This window comes from Lipotes vexillifer, unplaced genomic scaffold (genome assembly GCF_000442215.2).
Source record: "Lipotes vexillifer unplaced genomic scaffold, Lipotes_vexillifer_v1.1 scaffold865, whole genome shotgun sequence".
Taxonomy (NCBI): Eukaryota; Metazoa; Chordata; class Mammalia; order Artiodactyla; family Lipotidae; genus Lipotes; species Lipotes vexillifer.
Genome location: NW_006795130.1, coordinates 1,957,078 through 1,976,123, shown reverse-complemented (window position 1 = coordinate 1,976,123; position 19,046 = coordinate 1,957,078). Strand labels below are relative to the sequence as shown.

The following is a 19,046-nucleotide window of genomic DNA, read 5'->3' as shown; positions in this document are numbered from 1 at the left end:
GGGGACTAGTGCCTGTGTTGTGGTGTATGAATGAGCCTAGATCTTGTCTCTCTAGTGGGCAGGTCCACGTCTGGTGGTGTGTTTTGGGGTGTCTGTGGACTTATTATGATTTTAGGCAGCCTCTCTGCTAGTGGGTGGGGTTGTGTTCCTGTTTTGCTATATGGTTGGCATAGGTTGTCCAGCACTGTAGCTTGCTGGTCGTTGAGCGAAGCTGGGTGCTGGTGTTGAGATGGAGATCTCTGGGAGATTTTCGCCGTTTGATATTATGTGGGGCTGGGAGGTCTCTTCTTGACGAGTGTTCTGAAGTTGGCTCTCCCACCTCAGAGGCAGAGTCCTGACTCCTGGCTGGAGCAGCAAGAGCCTTTCATCCACTCGGCTCAGAATAAAAGGGAGAGAAAGTAGAGAGAATTAGTATAAGTAGGAGGAAATAGGAAAGAAAGAAAGAAAGAAAGAAAGAGAGGAGGGAAGGAAGGAAGGAGGGAAGGAAGAAAGAAAGAAAGAAGAAAAGAAAGGAAGAAGGCAAGAAGGAAAGAAAGGAGGGAGGGAGGGAGGAGGGAAGGAAGGAAGGAATGAGGGAAGGAAGGAAAAAATACAGAAAGAAAGAAGATACAGTAAAATAAAATAAAGTATAATAAAGTTATTGAATTAAAAAAATAATTATTTAGAGGAAAAAAAAAAGGGAAGGATAGAACCTTAGGACAAATGGTGGAAGCAAAGTTATAGAGACAAAATCTTACATAGAAGCATACACATATACCCTCACAAAAAGAGGTAAAGTGGAAAAAATCATAAAACTTGCTCTCCAAGTCCACCTCCTCAATTTGGGACGATTCGTTGTCTCAAAAAGGGAAGGAAGGAAGGAAAGATAGAAAGAAGGTAAAGTATAATAGAGTTCTTTAAATTAAAATTAATTATTAAGAAAAAAATTTTAAAAAAAATGGTCGGATAGAACGCTGGGACAAATGGTGGAAGCAAACCTATACAGACAAGATCTCACACAGAAGCATACACATACACATTCACAAAAAGAGGAAAAGGGGAAAAAATCATAGATCTTGCTCTAGAAGTCCGCCTCCTCAATTTGGGATGATTCGCTGTCTATTCATGTATTCCACAGAGGCAGGGTACATCAAATTGATTGTGTAGCTTTAATCCGCTGTTTCTGAGGCTGCTGGGAGAGATTTCCCTTTTTCTTCTTTGTTCTCACAGCTCACAGGGGCTCAGCTTTCGACTTGGCCCTGCCTCTGCGTGTAGGTCGCTGGAGGGCGTCTGTTTTTTGCTCAGACAGGACGGGGTTAAAGGAGCCGCTGACTCGGGGGCTCTGGCGCTCTCAGGCCGGGCTTAGAAGTCTTTTAAATTCTACCGTCAGTCACCAAGTACTTACTGCATACATAATATAATGGGCTTTCTGCTAGGTTTCAATAATTATCTCCATTTCTTCCCACTAAATGTGTAAACTTATAATCAAGAAAGAAGCTTTATATGATGTCTCCAGTGACTTCCAAGTCTTGGAATATGCTAGGTAAAATGTTCTTATTTCCTAGCTGCATTTATGCTGTAAAGAATGTGAAAGCTTGTGCCAATGACTTTCCCTAAAGGTGTAAAAGATGTTTCTATCTCCAACCTTTAAAACCAAGGTACCTGAATGTAAGGAGTAGAAGGCACCTGTATGATCCAGTATATGTTCCCTTCACTCTTAAAGTATTTAGGGTATTGCCATTGCTATCAGAAATTGTGAACCTTACCCGCAGACACTCAAATTCTAAGCTTTCAGAATGTGCTAACCAGAACGTGAGGGTTTTTCCCTTTCCTTATCAGCAGCCACTATAGTAAAATAGAAAGTAATTGCTGACGTTTATGTTGCTCACATAGAACATGGTCTAAAATAAGATATTAAAATAGATGAGCAAATTGATATCTGACCTGTGAGGCCATCGTGGCTTCTTTTATTTCTTTGGGGATACGAGTGCAATTTGTCAGTACATTAAAACAGAGACTTTTTTTTTTTTTAATAGCAAGGCCCAAGTTTCTTCTGTCCAGATGTAACCAATGTCAGGAGTACACACGCTATACGATTAATGACACCAGCCTTGCTGCACTGACATCTATGCCTGACCAGTTTGTATCTTGTCTCTGGGTCATCTGAGGAAGTATAAATAGTATTGTGGACTATGAACAGGCCAAGTCTAGCAGGTACCATTTACATGGACTAGAGTATAAATAGTATCCTCTGAAGCTGTACAATGTGGTGTTCTTTTTTTTTTTTTTTTTTTTGCGGTACGCAGGCCTCTCATGGTTGTGGCCTCTCCAGTTGCTCCGGATGCGCAGGGTCAGTGACCATGGCTCATGGGCCCAGCCGCTCTGCGGCACGTGGGATCCTCCCGGACCGGGGCACAAACCCGTGTCCCCTGCATCGGCAGGCAGGCTCTCAACCACTGCGCCACCAGGGAAGCCCTGTGGTGTTCTTAAACTGAATTATCTCTCATCTTCTTCCAGTCTCAGAAACAAAGATACTGATTTTTATATCGTTTGAAGAACTACTTGCTAGTTCAACATAACTAGTAAAGTATAAAGATTTGACACCTAATGGCTTCTGTTCTGTCCCCTCATGGTAACAATAATTTGGTGGATTCAGAAGAGTAGTAGACATTTAGAATGGTACTTTGGAGAGGGGAATGGAAGCACCAACTAGGGATTATTAGTAGGACCAGTTCTGAGAGGAATTAACAGTAATTGGCACAGTATTGGATGACAAACACCAGACCATTTGGAAACAGGATCTTCATCATTTTTTAATAGGGTTGTGCCATTCTTCTTAATCTACTGATGGGTATGAGTGTGATCCTTAAACTATTCCTGCAACTTTTCAAAAATCTGATGCTGCAAATTCTGTTCATAAAGAACAGTGAGGAGTACAACCAAGCTTTAAAAGCAATGTAAAATATTGTAATTGATGGGGCTTCCCTGGTGGCGCAGTGGTTGAGAGTCCGCCTGCCGATGCAGGGGACACGGGTTCGTGCCCCGGTCCGGGAAGATCCCATGTGCCGCAGAGCGGCTGGCCCCGTGAGCCATGGCCGCTGAGCCTGTGCGTCTGGAGCCTGTGCTCCGCAACGGGAGAGGCCACAACAGTGAGAGGCCCACGTACCGCAAAAAATATATGTGTATATATTGTAATTGAGAGGTTTTTTTAAACAGGTAATTAACCATACATTTACACCTTTTAATCTACTTTTAAGTGCAAGGGAGATTGGCAAATGACTCAGTAAAGAAAAGCGTCCTATTTAAATTGGATAAAATGGTTGTTTACTAGTGTTTAATCACTGTACTCCAAGTAGTCAACTGATCTGTTAATCCAGTTTAGTTTACTAGACAATAAATAGTACTCATAACTTTTATCAGTGTTTGTCAGGGGTCCCTCTGAAATGACTCCATACTTTGGGGAACTTTAATCTTATTGTATAGTATACACTGTTGAAAATGTTTTTTTCTTTCCTCATATACCTATGACATTACCTTGAGGCATTATCATCCCTGCAAACCAGATTGCACTAAACATCAGTGATATTTCAGCAATGCTTTCTTGCTCTAAGACTTCTTCTAATCCATAATGAGAAAAAAGGAGCCATTGGTCCTCTCATATCTGATGCAGCTTTTCATTTGTAAACTAAATAACATTTGCCATTGCCACCATCAACAATTCAAACAGAAATCTTACCAATAGAGAGCCCATGATTAGAAGTAGTGGCATCAATAGCTTAATCTTTAATAATAAAGAACAACTTTGCACATGCATATCCATTTTTAAAATCTTTACTGTTGGGACTTCCCTGGTGGTGCAGTGGATAAGAATCTGCCTGCCAGTTCAGGGGACATGGGTTCGAGCCCTGGTCCAGGAAGATCCCGCTTTACCGCGGAGTAACTAAGCCCGTGTGCCACAACTACTGAGCCTGCACTCTAGAGCCTGCGAGCCACAACTACTGAGCCTGCACTCTAGAGCCTGCGAGCCACAACTACTGAGCCTGCATGCTGCAACTACTGAAGCTTGCGCACCTAGAGCCCGTGCTCCACAAGAGAAGCCACCTCAATGAGAAGCCCGCGTACCGCAACAAGTAGCCCCCGCTCGCCGCAACTAGAGAAAGCCCGCACGCAACAATGAAGACTCAACGTAGCCAAAAATAAATAAATAAAATTAATTAATTTTTTAAAAAACGGGCTTTCCTGGTGGCATAGTGGTTAAGAATCCGCCAGCCAATGCGGGAGACACGGGTTCGAGCCCTGGTCCAGGAAGATGCCACATGCCGCGGAGCACCTAAGCCCGTGTGCCACAACTACTGAGCCTGTGCTCTAGAGCCTGCGAGCCACAACTACTGAGCCTGTGCTCTAGAGCCTGCGAGCCACAACTACTGAGCCTGCATGGCCACAAATACTGAAGCCCGCACACCTAGAGCCTATGCTCCACAACAAGAGAAGCCATCACAATGAGAAGCCCACACACTGCAACAAAGAGTAGCCCCCGCTCACTGCAACTAGAGAAAGCCCATGCACAGCAACAAAGACCCAACACAACCAAAAATAAATAAATTTATTTTAAAAAAAAAGCATGCCTTCAGAAGGAGCAATTTTAAGTAAGACCTGGTCGCCTATACCCAGAAGTCTTATTTTAAGATCAATAATATTCTTGTCCATTTATTCATTAAATGCTTACGACGTGCCAACCTTTGTCCTAAGTGCTTTACGTGTATTAACTGACTTAATGTTTGCAAAAACTCTATGAGATAATTACAGTTTTTGCCCCCATCTTACACATGACAAATTGAGGCATAGAGAGTTTAACTTGGTTATGAGCTAGTAAATCGGAATTTACTAGTAATCGTGAATATGAACCCAAGAGCCTTGTTCATATTCTTAATCACAATGTTATACTGCCTCTGTTGTTTATGGAGTATTAATTTACTTAATTTAGTCAAATTTAGTTATCAGTACAGGGCTTAAAAGGGGAATTTAAATGTCAGTAAACTGTTACATACTGTTCAATCAAAATCTGTTTTTTTCCATTATCACCTTTTTTCTGGAAAAAATGGTGGCAACATTACTCAAATGGCAGCTTTGGAATTATATTTTACTTCTCTCTCATTCTTTTTGTCCCAAAGTCCTACTTTGCTTTGGGACCCTGGGTAGTTGACGGCCTCCGTGAGCTTCAATGTCTTCATTTATAAAATCAGGTCAATAACACCTAACTCATGTGATTGCAGTGAGAATACATGAGATAAAGTATATAGAGCACTTGGTGCAGTACCTGGCTCATAGTAAGTATTTGAATATTGCTTTTTGCTCAGAAACTGCAGTTGCATCCCATTTGCCTCATGTATCAAGTCCAAACATTTGTCGGGCTTTCAAGGCCTCCCTAGAGATGGCCCACCCATCTTGCGTTATTTCTGGCCTTACCTGACATTTAAGCATCCTTCTTTCTCTGTGCCTCCTGGGATATATATACCTTTCTTTTCCTTTCCTTTTCACTATCCACATCACAACCCAGCTTTAAGTTCAATCTTGTCCATGAAACCATCACCAGTTAATTAAACTCACATTGTTCCTTTCCTCCTTTGAGCTCCAGCTATAAATATTACATTGTATAATATTTCACAAATTCTTCCACATATGCTAGATTTCTCTTTCCAACTAGATTCTTAAGTTCCTTGAGAAGACAGACCATGTCTTAATAATTCTCCTTTATCTGCTTCCAAAGGATCTAGTGGAAAATTAAGAGCTCATAGTGAGTGTTCAACAAGTACTTATTGCCTGATTGAAAATAATAAGCTCCTGGGCTTCCCTGGTGGTGCAGTGGTTAAGAATCCACCTGCCAGTGCAGGGGACACAGGTTTGAGCCCTGGTCCGGGAAGATCCCACATGCCACGGAGCAACTAAGCCTGTGCTCCACAACTACTGAGCCTGCACTCTAGAGCCCGCAAGCCACAACTACTGAGCCCGTGTGCTGCAACTACTGAAGCCCGCACGCCTAGAGCCTGTGCTCTGCAACAAGAGAAGCCATCACAATGAGAAGCCCGCACCCACAACAAAGAGTAGCCCCCGCTCACCGCAACTAGAGAAAGCCTGCGTGCAGCAGCAAAGACCCAGTGCAGCCAAAAATAAATTTAATTTAATTTAATTTAATTTAATTTAATTTAAAAAAAGATAATAAGCTCCTAAAAACACCTTATAGAATTGTATAGGGCTTTATATTTGACAGGGTGCTTTTATTAATATTTATGCTTAATCCATATAATAGTCACTGAAAATAGCTAAAGCAAGAATTATCATCATTTTCTGAGCAGCAAAACAGAGTTTAAGTTACACTGTGACTTGCATAAGGTCTCTTGGTAAGTAGCATCTTAGACTCCGTTCCCAACTCCCACCATTCAATCCATTCTCTATAAGGCTGCCAGAGAAAATGGGATCGTGTCACTCCTCTCTTTAAAACCTTCCAGTGGTTTCCCTTTTTATTAAATAGAATGAAATTCTACCAGCTCTTCCCCCCGACACCCCCCCCCCACACACACACACACAAATTTGATCTCCACATACTCACTATACTCTAGTTACAGTGGCCTTCTTAACGTTGAACAGGCCTAGCTCACAAAGCTTGTTGCTAGCCCAGGTCCTCTGCACTTGAATATTCCCCCCCTGGATCTTCACAAACTGGCTCCTTCTTGCTATTGAAGTCTCAATTCAAACATCACCTCCTCAGTGAGGAAGTAACACCCATCTAAATTAACCCTCCTCCCCAGTCATACTTTATCATCTGTTTTACTTCCTTCATGGCATTTATTGTTATCTCAAATTATCTTCTTCATTTTTGTGTTAGTTATATATTATCTATCCTCACGAGAATGTAGATCCTGTGAGAGCAGGGCTTTTGTTTGTCCTATTCACATCTGTATTCTCCTTCCCTGACAGAGGTCCTGACACATGATAAGCTCTTAATAAGTATTTGTTGAATAAAGTAGCTGAACAAAAACCAGACTCAAACCGTGGGTCTTTTGAGTCCTAATCCGGTTTACTTGCCATCATTCCATTTATTCTGCCTTTCATGAAAGCACTTATACTTTTGGAACTACAGTAAGAACTGATGTTCAGAATAATGACATTAACATATGCTGTAGGATTCTCTGTTATCAAAGAAAATTTTCATTGAGTTCAATAAACTAAACTAATTAAAGCAAGGATGTCATGGTATGTTATTATATTAGTACATTTAGAAAGATTTCCAACTAAAAAGACTTTCTGCTTTTTCTTTAGTTAACCAGAAAATTAAATTAACCCAGAGCTCTTCATTTCCCCCAAAAGTCCTTGTTAATTAGGATTGTTCTATAAATCTCTATTATTAGCAGAATTTGTCATCTGTTTCATTATCCTGTTTATTAGGGCAGTCTGAGCAGGGTGTCTTTGCTCATATCCTGATATGTGTATCCAATGAAAAGAAATTGGATTCTCTTTTTTTTCCCTATTCTGTGACACAGACATATTTCATGCTGTTTGCGTAACAACTTAATTTCCTTGTGTCAGTTCCCAGTATAAAATAGGAATGATATTCTTAACTTGGCTATTAAGTAAAATAATTAAATTTAGAGTCTACTTAAAATAAAAGCATTAGTGCTTTGAAACATTGTTTGTGATAACAGAAGATTGAAAACAACCTAAAAGTTCATCAATAAAGGACTACTTAAGTAAATTATAGTATATCCATACAGTGGACTATTACACAGTCATGAAAAATAATGACATTCTCTGTTTACCAATATAAAAAGATCTCCAAATGAAAAACCAATATAAAAAGATCTCCAAATGAAAAAACATGGTCCAGAACAGCATGCATATAGTATGATACTTTTTTTTGTTGTTTAAAATAAAAAGGAGAAAAATAAGAATGTTTTGCTTATATGTGCATAGAGAAATTCTGAAAGGATATACAGGGAAGCAATAACAGTAATAACCAGATTGAAAAATAGTGGGGCTAGAAACTGAATGAATGGGAGAGATAAGAGGAGAAGGGTGGTTGTACCATATATTTTCACATATATATTTGGGGACTATAGTTATGCATTACCTGTAGTAAAAGTTAAAAGGTTAAATTTTTTTAAAAAACAAGCACAACTAAAAGCAGTTTGTGGTTCTGGACTGCATCCTGTACTGGATGAAAAAAATTGCTATAAAAGACATTAGGACAATTAACAAAATTGGAATATGGAGTATAGATTAGATGAAATAACAATATTAAGTTTTTAAATTTATCAACTATACGATGGTTACCTAAACGAATATGTTTGTTCTTAGGAAATACACCAAATTAAATAAATTATTAAGGAGTAAAGGACATGATATATGCAACTTAAGCTCAAATGGCTTGAAAGAATAAATATGTATGTATATACAGGAGGACTGATAAATTATGGCAAAATGAAAAACTGGTAAATCTGGATAAACGTTATATGGGAGTTCTCTGTATTTTTCTTTAAACTTTTCTGCTTGTTTAAAATTATCCCCCCCAAAAAAGGTTAATAAAAAACAAGCAGGGCTTCCCTGGTAGCTCAGTGATTAAGAATCCGCCTGCCAATGCGGGGGGATACAGGTTCAAGCCCTGTTCCACGAAGATCCCTCATGCTGCGGAGCAACTAAAAGCCCGTGCTCCGCACGGGCTCTGGACGCGCAGGCTCAGCGGCCATGGCTCCCGGGCCCAGCCGCTCCGCGGCATGTGGGATCTTCCCGGACCGGGGCACGATCCCGTGTTCCCTGCATTGGCAGGCAGACTCTAAACCACTGCGCCACCAGGGAAGCCCAGGAGTTCTGGTTTTTAAACAGTCCTACTTGTCACTTTCTGGTGAAGTTTTTGCCATCAGTTTTCTGTTTTTTTCCATGGCTGGTAACGCTCATCAGAGGCAGTGGTAGAGGTGGTGACTACAGTCTACCTTGAGGCTGAAAAACACTTGGCTATCTGCTTCTCATCCTGCTTTGTATCTTCTTCAGTTATATCTTCACTACAATTTAGAGGTGACATCAGTAAGACAGTGACAACACATGGCACTTTAATATACCTTGAACAAAATTTCCTAAGGATATTAATTATCTTGACTCTGTGTGTGTGTATACAGTACTAAAATATATAGTTAATTTGGTAGCAGTAAAGCTACCGGAACATTTAGTCTAATTGTTTGGCATTGAATGAGTGGATTTTTTATTATTATTTTTCAGTTAGATATTGTGGCATTTGTATGAACTAACCATCTCTACTATAAACGACTTAACATTATAGTTGATTCTAGCCAAACTGGCCTCTTAAGAGACTGGGTAGTAAGGCTTATGTCACAGTAGAGTGAAGAGTGAATTACCTGTTTGTATAAACTGTCCAGAGACTGTTTGATTTTTATTATTTTGTACTTTAAGTACATTAAATTTCATTGTTCTGAGTGAAGATGCCATGAGGGTCTTATCCAATAAATGACACTAAGCAAATCTGTTATCAGCTGAATTGTTAGTGTTTGTTTCCTGTCTGCTTGGGGAAGCTCATGATTTTGTGCTGTTGTAGAAGTCTGGAAAATAGGATTAATAATTATTCCCAATCCTTTTCCTTCTCACTTTATAAAGAATTTGGGAAGAGACAATGGCAGTTACTTATCTTAAGCTCTTGAGTAGAAAAGTACTTGATCAGAACTAAGTGTCATTTTTCCATAACTAAGGCAAAAAGCTATTTTTGCTACTTGTTCCCACAGCTACTCCAGTCCCATTTCACACCTAAGAAAACAAGATCCCAGTAAGAGTGTTGTGAGTGTCTTGGGCCTCATTGGCTGAATAATGCCCATGCCTATAAGTGTGTCTTAAGATTTAGTTAGGTACTTTGTATGTTCATACAATAAATTGACTAGAAGGCTATGGAATGGGTCATGCTGGTGAATACCATTTACTTAGTTGGTGGGAGTTTTTTTAATAACTCTGTAAACCAGCTTAGATCATTGTATTTCAAAATAAGAACGTAACGTGTTTAATCCCTTTTCAATGATTTGGAACACCATTCAAGATCTTGCAAATTTTCAGCATTATTATTTTGAAAGGAGTTCTCATAATATAGCTCTCTAGATGCAGAAGATAATAGAGCCTGGACTGTGTACCAATTTATGACAGCTCTTTTTACATTCTTAATATTCTTATATACTTATTTGAATTAATAAGTACAAAAAGTGGAAAATATTTCTACTTTATGTTTCAGGAAATTGAACTTCATATGACACCTAAGGGTAAAGGATTTCAAGGATCTACACATATATCCAGAAAAAAGTGTGGTAAAGCTGCATTCATTTAGAATTTTTGCTAATTTAAACAAAAAGTCATGATTCTTAAGAACAAAATTCAGATAGACTCTTCCATTGTGAATTAGGTTTTATTCATAAATAAAGATATATCCAATCAAAAGTCAATAACTTTTTTAAACAAAGAACTCAAGGAATTATATCTAATTGCAGCTTACTTATTTATATGTGATTATTTTAATCTGTAATCCAGGAATTAATTCTTATATTACCTAAAATGTTTTATAGATGTGTTATATTATTACATAATATAACCTTATTATAAATGGTAATGGTGTCACTAACTTAGCTCATTTTACTTGTTTAGCGCCTGTTTGTTCTTAGTTTATAGTTGTTAATTCCCTTTATAGTATGACTTGTACTTGGAAGTAATAAAATCAGATTTCTTTATAAATATTTATGGTACAGACCTTTCCCTAAACCAGACTGTAGCCCTTTCCTTTCCTAATTATTTCTAATAAAGTCTGCTTATATCTTTTTTTTTTTTTTTTGGCCTGCGTAGCAGTCTGTACTGCATACTCCCTAGAAAATTTAATCCTGGATGTTTATGCCTTAACTTCCAATTAATCAAAATCTTGTCAACTTCATGTACGTCTGGTGTTACAAAGTGTGGAAAGGTAGTACTTAAAGAGTTTAAACAGGTACTTCTAATATGGAATCTTCTTAGCATCTACAGTCAAAAGACATCACTAAGTGAATGAGTCCTCTTCTTGAATATCAGTCTTTCCAGGAGGATCTTTTTTTCGTTATCATCACTTTGTTTATCTCTTGTTGAAAGTATCCATTAGTAGCAGGTAGCAAAAGGCAAACAGAACATGCTTTTTGAGAGTCTTAGGTTCTTTATTAAGACCTTAAAATTTCCAAGATTTCCTTTTCTCTCCTTCTTGATCTTAGATGAGATTGAAGTTTATAGCGCTTTGGCCACATTTGTCCCCATAAAGGATGCAAATTTGTAGTTTCAGAAGTTCCAGACGCCAATGAAAAGCACTATTCAGTCTTTTACAAATGTCCTCTAGGCCAAATTTCATCACAGATACAGTAATCTCCCTTACCTGCTGGGGATATGTTCCAAAACCCGCATTGGGTTCCTGACACTGTGGATAGTACCAGACCCTATATATACTATGTTGTTTTTCTTCTGTACATACATACCTGTGATAAAGTTTAATTTATAAATTAGGCATAGTAAGAGATTAACAACAATGAATAATAATAAAATATAACAATTACAATAATATACTGTAATAAAAATTATGTGATGGGAATTGCCTGGCGGTCCAGTGGTTAGGACTCCATGCTTCCACTGCAGGGGAGCAGGTTTCCATCCCTGGTTGGGGAAATAAGAACCCGCATACCATGGGGCATGGCCAAAAAAAAAAAAAATTTGTGAATGTGGTCTCTCTCTCTCAAATTATCTTATTGTACTGTACTCACCCTTCTTATGATGATAGGATATGATACAATGCCTGTGTGATGAAATGAGGTGAGGTGAATGACACAGATATTGTGATGTATCATTAGGCTAACATTGACCTTCTGATGATAACGTCAGAAGGAGAATCATCAAGCCATGATGATGTCGATGGTTGGATATCAGCAGCAGATGATGTCCATGGTTGGGCATCCTCAATAGCTGAAGGGTTTTCGTTTGTGTTTGTTTATTTGTTTCACTGAAACCTTTTGGAAGAACATTGTAATTGGAAGTTGTCTCTTTTTAACTCATCAGTGTTTTGCTACAGAGGTTGAATCCTTCAGTGATTATAAGGGTGACTTTAATGCTGCATTCCATCCAAGGATCTTATTCCCTAATTTTGTCCTTTAAAGTCTGTGCAATTTGAAACACTTCAGCAAATTTTGGTAATGTTCGAGTTGCTGGTTCTGCTCCACTTTCTTCTTCATCATCTTTCTCTTCCTCTGTAAATGACTCAACAAGTTCTTCTACTTTCTCATTTGTTAACATTTCTCCATGGTCTTTGATGTGTTCTGCTGCTTCATCAAGCATGTTGGCAAATCCTTCTTACTGTGTGAATGATTTTCCTAACTTCTCCACTGATCCCCAGGAAGCCTTTAAAATCATTCATGACTGCAGGCCTTTACAATTTCTGGTTTTAATTCATCCACTGCAGCTTTGATGAATGTTATTGTGTCAGTAATAATGAATGATTTCTAGCACTGCATTGTGTCCAGATTAGAGTCTGCATCAATTGCTGATCAAATATGATCAAATACAGGGTGGGTGTATGTGACCTGGACAAACTGAATGATGCCCTTGTAAAAGGGGTGAAGCAGTGAAGTTGTATTTGGAGATAAAATTCCAACCTCAACATTTTCACTTTTGTAACAATTCAGGATGACCAGGTACGTTATCTGTTATTAATAGGACTTCAAATTCCACGCTTTCTTCTTCCAAATATTTTTTCACTTCTGGGATGAAGCATTGGTGGAAGCATCCCATAAATGAGATAACTGTCACCCATGCTTTCTGATAATTTTTGGTTTTGTTTTTGAGAGCACATGGGTTCTTCATCCTGAACACTATGCATACTACACCTGGTTTTATCATATGCCCTGCAGTGTTGCCACATAGTACCAATGTTCATCTGTCCTTCCATGTTTTATGCCCCGGTGCCTCCTTTGCACTTTTATGAATGTAGCTTCTATTGGACATCTTCTTCCAGAAGAGCCCAGTTTCATCACCACTGAAGACTTACTTTGGATGGTATATGCTATCTCCTTAATCACCTCCTTCAGCACTGCCGGAAATGCGGCAGTAGCTTCTTCATCAGCAGACACAGCCTCTCCAATAATTTTTACATTTTTCAGTCCAAATCTTTTACTGAATCTGTAACCATCCTTTACTTGCAGTAAATGGCTTGGCTGTCACTTGTTTCAGGGGACTCTGGCTGAAGTGTTCCTATAGGCTCAGTGTTTCCTGGCGCAGCACGTTGCCGTCAACAGGAATAAATTTTCTGTTCATGTCCTCTACCCCAAAACTTAATGCCTTTTCCATCTTAATTAAGCACTTGTCACATACTCTGGCCATAACTTTTGCAGTTTAAGGTGCGACATCGAATCTAACACAAATTTCTTTTTCCTTCTTCACAATTTCACAGATAGAAGCTTCGTTCTTACTGTAGATCTATCTTAGCAACCTCAACATATAATATTTTTTTCTTTCCTCATTAAGTCAGGAACTTTCACCTTTTCACTTAAAGGAAGCACTTTATGGCCTGTCTTTGGCATATCCAAATCTCCAGCATCACTACTCTTGTGCTTTGGGACCATTAGTAAGTAAAATAAAGGTTACTTGAACACAAGCACTGCAGCACAGTGACAGTCAATCTGATAACCGAGGCAGCTACTTGAGTGACTTACAGGTGGCATATGTAGGGATGATTCATATCCAGGGCAGGATGGATTGGGATGGTATTCAGAATGGTGTGGAACTTAAAACTTATGAATTGTTTGTTTCTGGAATTTTCCACATAATATTTTCAGACTTTAGCTGACCGCGGGTAACTGAAACCGCAAAAAGCAAAACTGGATAACGGAGACTACTGTAACGCCATTCCACTGTCATGTGCCAAGTTTAAAGTAGTGTATTAGGTTACTCTGTAGTCAAAAGAACCAAGAACCAAGTCCAGGCTGCTGTAAGAGAAGAGCTCATTGCACAGTCCATTTTGTTCTGCCCATGCATTCAGTGGTAGCTTTCCCTTTTGTTATTTGACTGATAGTTTGGAGGAAATAGTGACACCGTTGTAAAAAGTAACCAGATTAAGTTATCCGTTATAAACCAACTAATATCAGTAATCCTTGACATTGGCATCAAGTATTATTCAGAATAGTAGTTATATTTTTATTGTGCCATTGTGATTTTCTATAGAGAAACACTCAAGACTCATTATTTGTATTTTTTAAATTTATAGCTCTTTAACTATATCCAAGATTTCATTGCCAGGAATGTAGCCAGGCTTGATGCTTTATTAGAGATCCATGATCTAGTACTTAATACTTCCTTTAGCTCATAGTTTCTGTTCAAGTATTTTTACTGTCCAAAAAGGTACTGCTACCATTTACCGTTGTTCCTCAAAAATGTGAACTACCTAAGTATAACTCTTAACAAAACACATACAACATCTGTATGCTGAAAATACCAAAAAGCATTGCTTACAGATGGCTTTTCACCTTGGTTCCCAAGTGCTCATGTACAGAATATGGGCCTCATGTTCTGTCTCTCTCTTTGGCTGATGTAGGAGCTTCAAGCTTTCCTGGGTGAGTTTGTATATTGAGTGTTTACAAAGAGAAGTCAGTTCGCTTTTCTTTGGCTCTAATTGCAGAAAGTGAAGTCACCGCTTTTACTGTCTTGGATCAAGACCAGAAAGAAATTGTTGATACCAATGGAGCTGGAGATGCATTTGTTGGAGGTACAGACTCATTTATTTCATACTTACTTACAAGTTAAACATTTCCTTTAACCCTGTCTCTGCCACATAGCCAAGATTTATGAATATAGTAACTTTTAATTTCTGCTTTTAAATAATTAATTCCTGATGTTTTTTTCCATATGCTACTATCATTGTGTTATGAGGGTATATTACTACAGGAAAATATGTATTCTGGGCTTAAAGATAATTTACTGTTACGCTATATCCCAGTCATTTTCACAAGATTAATTGTGTCTGTCAGAATGTTGCATAAACAAGCTGCATCAAGACAGTACATAGTATATTCATAGCCCTTCAGGCTTAAATGTTAACAAATTGTTCTTTAAAACACATTGTGAATATTAATAGTACGCTAATAGCTAAGGATGATGTCTTTGGATTATATCCTTTAGTTAAAACATCTGTTTCTAACACAATAGTTGGATGTTTATTGTACCAGGTACGGTTAAATTTTTGTCTCATTAAGGTTCAATAAGAACTGGCACAGTTTACAAAAACTAAATCATTTTTGGAGTGAGTAGTCAAAAAATAAGATCAAGACAATTGGAAGAGTTTTGGCTTGATAACAGATTGATGTAAAATCGGATTCAAAAGTTCTTTTCATATGTCTGAACTCCTTCTAGCCAAGTGTAGTTAAGCTAGGTTAAGATCTCTAGAAAGCTTTAGACTCCTGAGTGATAGCCCAGAAGAGTCCTTCCTGACCTTTATTTCTCATAACATCAAGCAAGACAAGGAAAAAAAGGCAAATGGAGCTGACCCTTGTCTTCCTTTCCTTGGAAGATAAGTTGAATTATGGGAAACTTATTTAAGGTGGTATAATGGTTTGAACTTAGTGTTACTTAAAATATTTATATTCTTTTAATGTTCACTAGCATAAATTTTTCATGTTTCCTTCTTTGAAACTTTTCATGCCTAGTCTTAAATGAGCTGTTTACCATTAGACTGGTAGCATACCCCATGCCATCTTTTTTGGAAAGAGTACATACAACAAATAATGTTCTACTTTACTGTCACGCACGTATCTTTTATTCCTTTGCTCTGAAAGGCTTCATCACTGATTATTTTGCAGCTGTTTTTCCTATTCCGTACCGCTTCAGAGCTGTAAACCCATGTAGCCTAAAAATACCTTATCCAGAGTTGGGCCAAATTCTGTAATACATTAAGGAGACACTATTGATTTCCTGGTTAGAAATTGGTTAAACTAGGAATCTTAGTACAGAAACTTTTAAATTTATAACTTGTGTGTGTGTTATTTAAGCACTTTAAAATACTTAAAACAGTAAGTATTCTCTTTCTTTGCTATTTCGTTGGGTACATCCTGAGGCTGTTATAGATACGATAGTGACCTAATTAGGCACTGCTCCTGGGCCTGAGGCCTGGGGCTTCCTGGCCTTGCAACAACAGATTCCTTTATAGACCCCTAACTACCTATAATGCTTCCACTACGAGGTAGGAATATATAGACTTTTTGAGGAAGAGAGAAGTCATTCTTAGGATACTAAAATAGGAACAGCTAGCTAGCCATTTGTATTACAGTTAGAGTGATAAATGAACTATATCATCAAAGCCCTTGGGCTCTTTGTTACAGGATTTTCAGCCTCTTTCTTATCTCACTCTACTTACCCAGACTCATTTATATACTTATTCTTGGGGTACAGTGAGGTAAGTAAAAATGAAAGAGTGTGGAACAGGGATCTGCAAACCTTTTTTCCTAAAGGGCCAGGCAGTGAATACGTTAGGCTTTGCAAGCCGTATACTGCATATTCTTCTTGTTGTTTTCTTGCTTGCTTTTTGTTTTGTTTTTGGTTTTTTGCAGTACTCTAAAAATGTAAAAACCTTTCTTCGCTCTCCAGCTGTACAAAAACAGAGCATGGGCTGGATTTGGCTCTCAGGGTATGGTTTGCCAACCCCTTTTGTAATATGTTGGCAGCCTCCTCACTTTGTTCACTTTCATCATACCCTGGATTTCACTATGCACTGTTGAAATCAGTATAGAGAAAGTGGAAGTCAAGCTGAAACTAGGCAGAACTTTACTGGTAAAACCTCAATTAAGTAGCCATTTTTCTCATTTTAACCCTACTCTCATCGGTTCCCAGGATATTCAGATCCTGAAAGACTGAGTCATGCAATGAGATGAATACTCTAATGTCATTTTAACAAGGAATACTTATGCTGGCATGTTCAGCACATTCTGTCTATGTACATCAAGCTATATAGTAATAGCATAGATAACATATATGCAGCACCTACTAGCCAATTGATATCTTAGGCACTTTACATATATTAACTCGTTTAATGTTCATAAAAGCTCCTTGAAGTAGGTTATTTTTAACCCCATTTTACTGATGAGAAAACTGAGACACAGAGGGGTTAGGTAACTTGCCCAAATTCTCGTAGCTAGAAAGTAGCAGAGCCAGGATTCAGACCCAGGCAGTCTGAACTGTACTGCTTCTCTAAACTTTTAGGGAAATCTCATCATTAGGACTCAGAACCACAGACCCACCTTACTAACAAAAGCTGGTTTTGCCAGAGAGAGTGTTCCTATTGACTGAATAGATGACTTCATTTATTGAACAGGAGGTTTTGTTACATGATAGGATTCTTAGGACTCTGGGGTAAGATTGTTGCAGGAAATAAAGTGAAAGGGAAGAGAATCGAAGGACTTAATCCCAGGTGAGTTTGAACCAGGAGCTTTTTGCTAAGCAGTAGAATTGATTGCACTACAGAGATACAGAAAGCCAGATCATAAACTCGCTTGGTCAGCATGGAATCTGAATACAGGGAGTTATATGAATGCTGATACATCCATCTTACAATAGAGATGTTCTGGTTAGTTGGAAATCCTCAAAAATCCATTGGCTAAAATCCCCTACTCCCATCTCTACACCAGGGGAAGGCTTTCTAGTAGGATTGGAAATACTCTTATCTTTTGAAGTATACTCTTCTACCTTGATCATGAATGGAGAGGCAATGATGGCAACTTTTGCATTTACTATGTAGTTTCTTTTTCTTTGCTTTATTGCCTGATTAACATGTCTCCTTTCTGATTGACACATTTTATCTTTAGATGGTTAATATATTCCTCCTATTACTTTCAAGTTTGCTGGCTTACAAGCATTTCTTTCTTTTGTGACTTTGCATAACTATATTCCAGTCCCGATTTCAAGTTCTTAGATAAACCATGGCTTCACCTACTGTGTGCTGATATTACATATCCCAATACCAGAGTGCCATGCGTTCTTATTAGCCACATAAGAGATACAGGACTACATCATAGATTTTCATGTATAATTTTAAAATGAGTACCCCAAAGGAACATAAATTAAATTCATAGTTCCATCTCAAGGGTTTGGTAACAGTGACAAATCCCTCTAACCTCTACAAGCATACCTCCTTGTTCTATTTGGAGATCTTAAACACTTTCTAATGTCTCCCCTTTACTTGTCACTAGCCAGCCCTGATGGCACTACCCTTTTCACATTCTCCCTCAAAAGCCAAAGCGCCACGATTGTACCCTTGGAAATGGAGACAATTCTATAATCTCTAAGTATGATTTCCTAATTTCCCAGGTCAGTTGAAAATTTCTTCCTGTTGTCCTGCTGTGCTTTGTCACAGCAGGTCTGCCTTTTCATTTGGAACCCTCTTTGTCACTGCCATAGCAACAAATGGAAACATTGAGAACATTTTGTGACAGGCACTGTCATTGTTCCCTGTGAAATCTCTTCCCCTGTGTCCTCCCAGTAAATGAAACTGAGAAGAAAAATCATAACAAATAACATGAAAGGGGACCTAATCAATATGTTCCCAGTGGGCTGTCAATACCAGCCTGTGTTAATCTAATATGATTTAGTTGTATGTTTTATGGCAGCTATAGGAATATGAACTAGACCTACAAATCATCTTTAGACTAAAGTGAGTACACCTTTGACAGAGTATACCCAGGCACGTACATCTAACTCTCAGAAAAAAGACTAGAGACCTTACCCAAGGACCAACATTCTTAGGTTTAAAAAAGCTTCATTAAATGTTAAGAGCCATATATAGTTTAGAATAGTTTATTTGAATGATAGTAAAGTAACTGTGCTGCCTTTAATACTTTTATTTTCAAATTTCTCATGACAGCTTTATCAGGGAAAATATTATCCTAAACGATATTACCTACAATATGAAAATGACTTTTAAAGCCACTTAGCAATCACAATATAAATAATTATCCTATTTCCCATCTAATAAAAAAGGAGCA

The 19,046-nt window shown here is 38.2% G+C and overlaps 1 protein-coding gene across 4 annotated transcripts in view; it reads left to right on the top strand.

Moving 5' to 3' along the window:
- ADK (adenosine kinase) overlaps window positions 1-19,046 on the top strand; it is a 509,882-nt gene that overhangs the window by 462,745 nt on the left and 28,091 nt on the right. For all 4 annotated transcript variants that reach the window (XM_007467500.1, XM_007467497.1, XM_007467498.1 and 1 more), the window contains one exon: window positions 14,696-14,782. In XM_007467500.1, coding sequence (XP_007467562.1) covers window positions 14,696-14,782 — 87 coding nt within the window. The remainder of the gene's footprint in view (window positions 1-14,695; window positions 14,783-19,046) is intronic.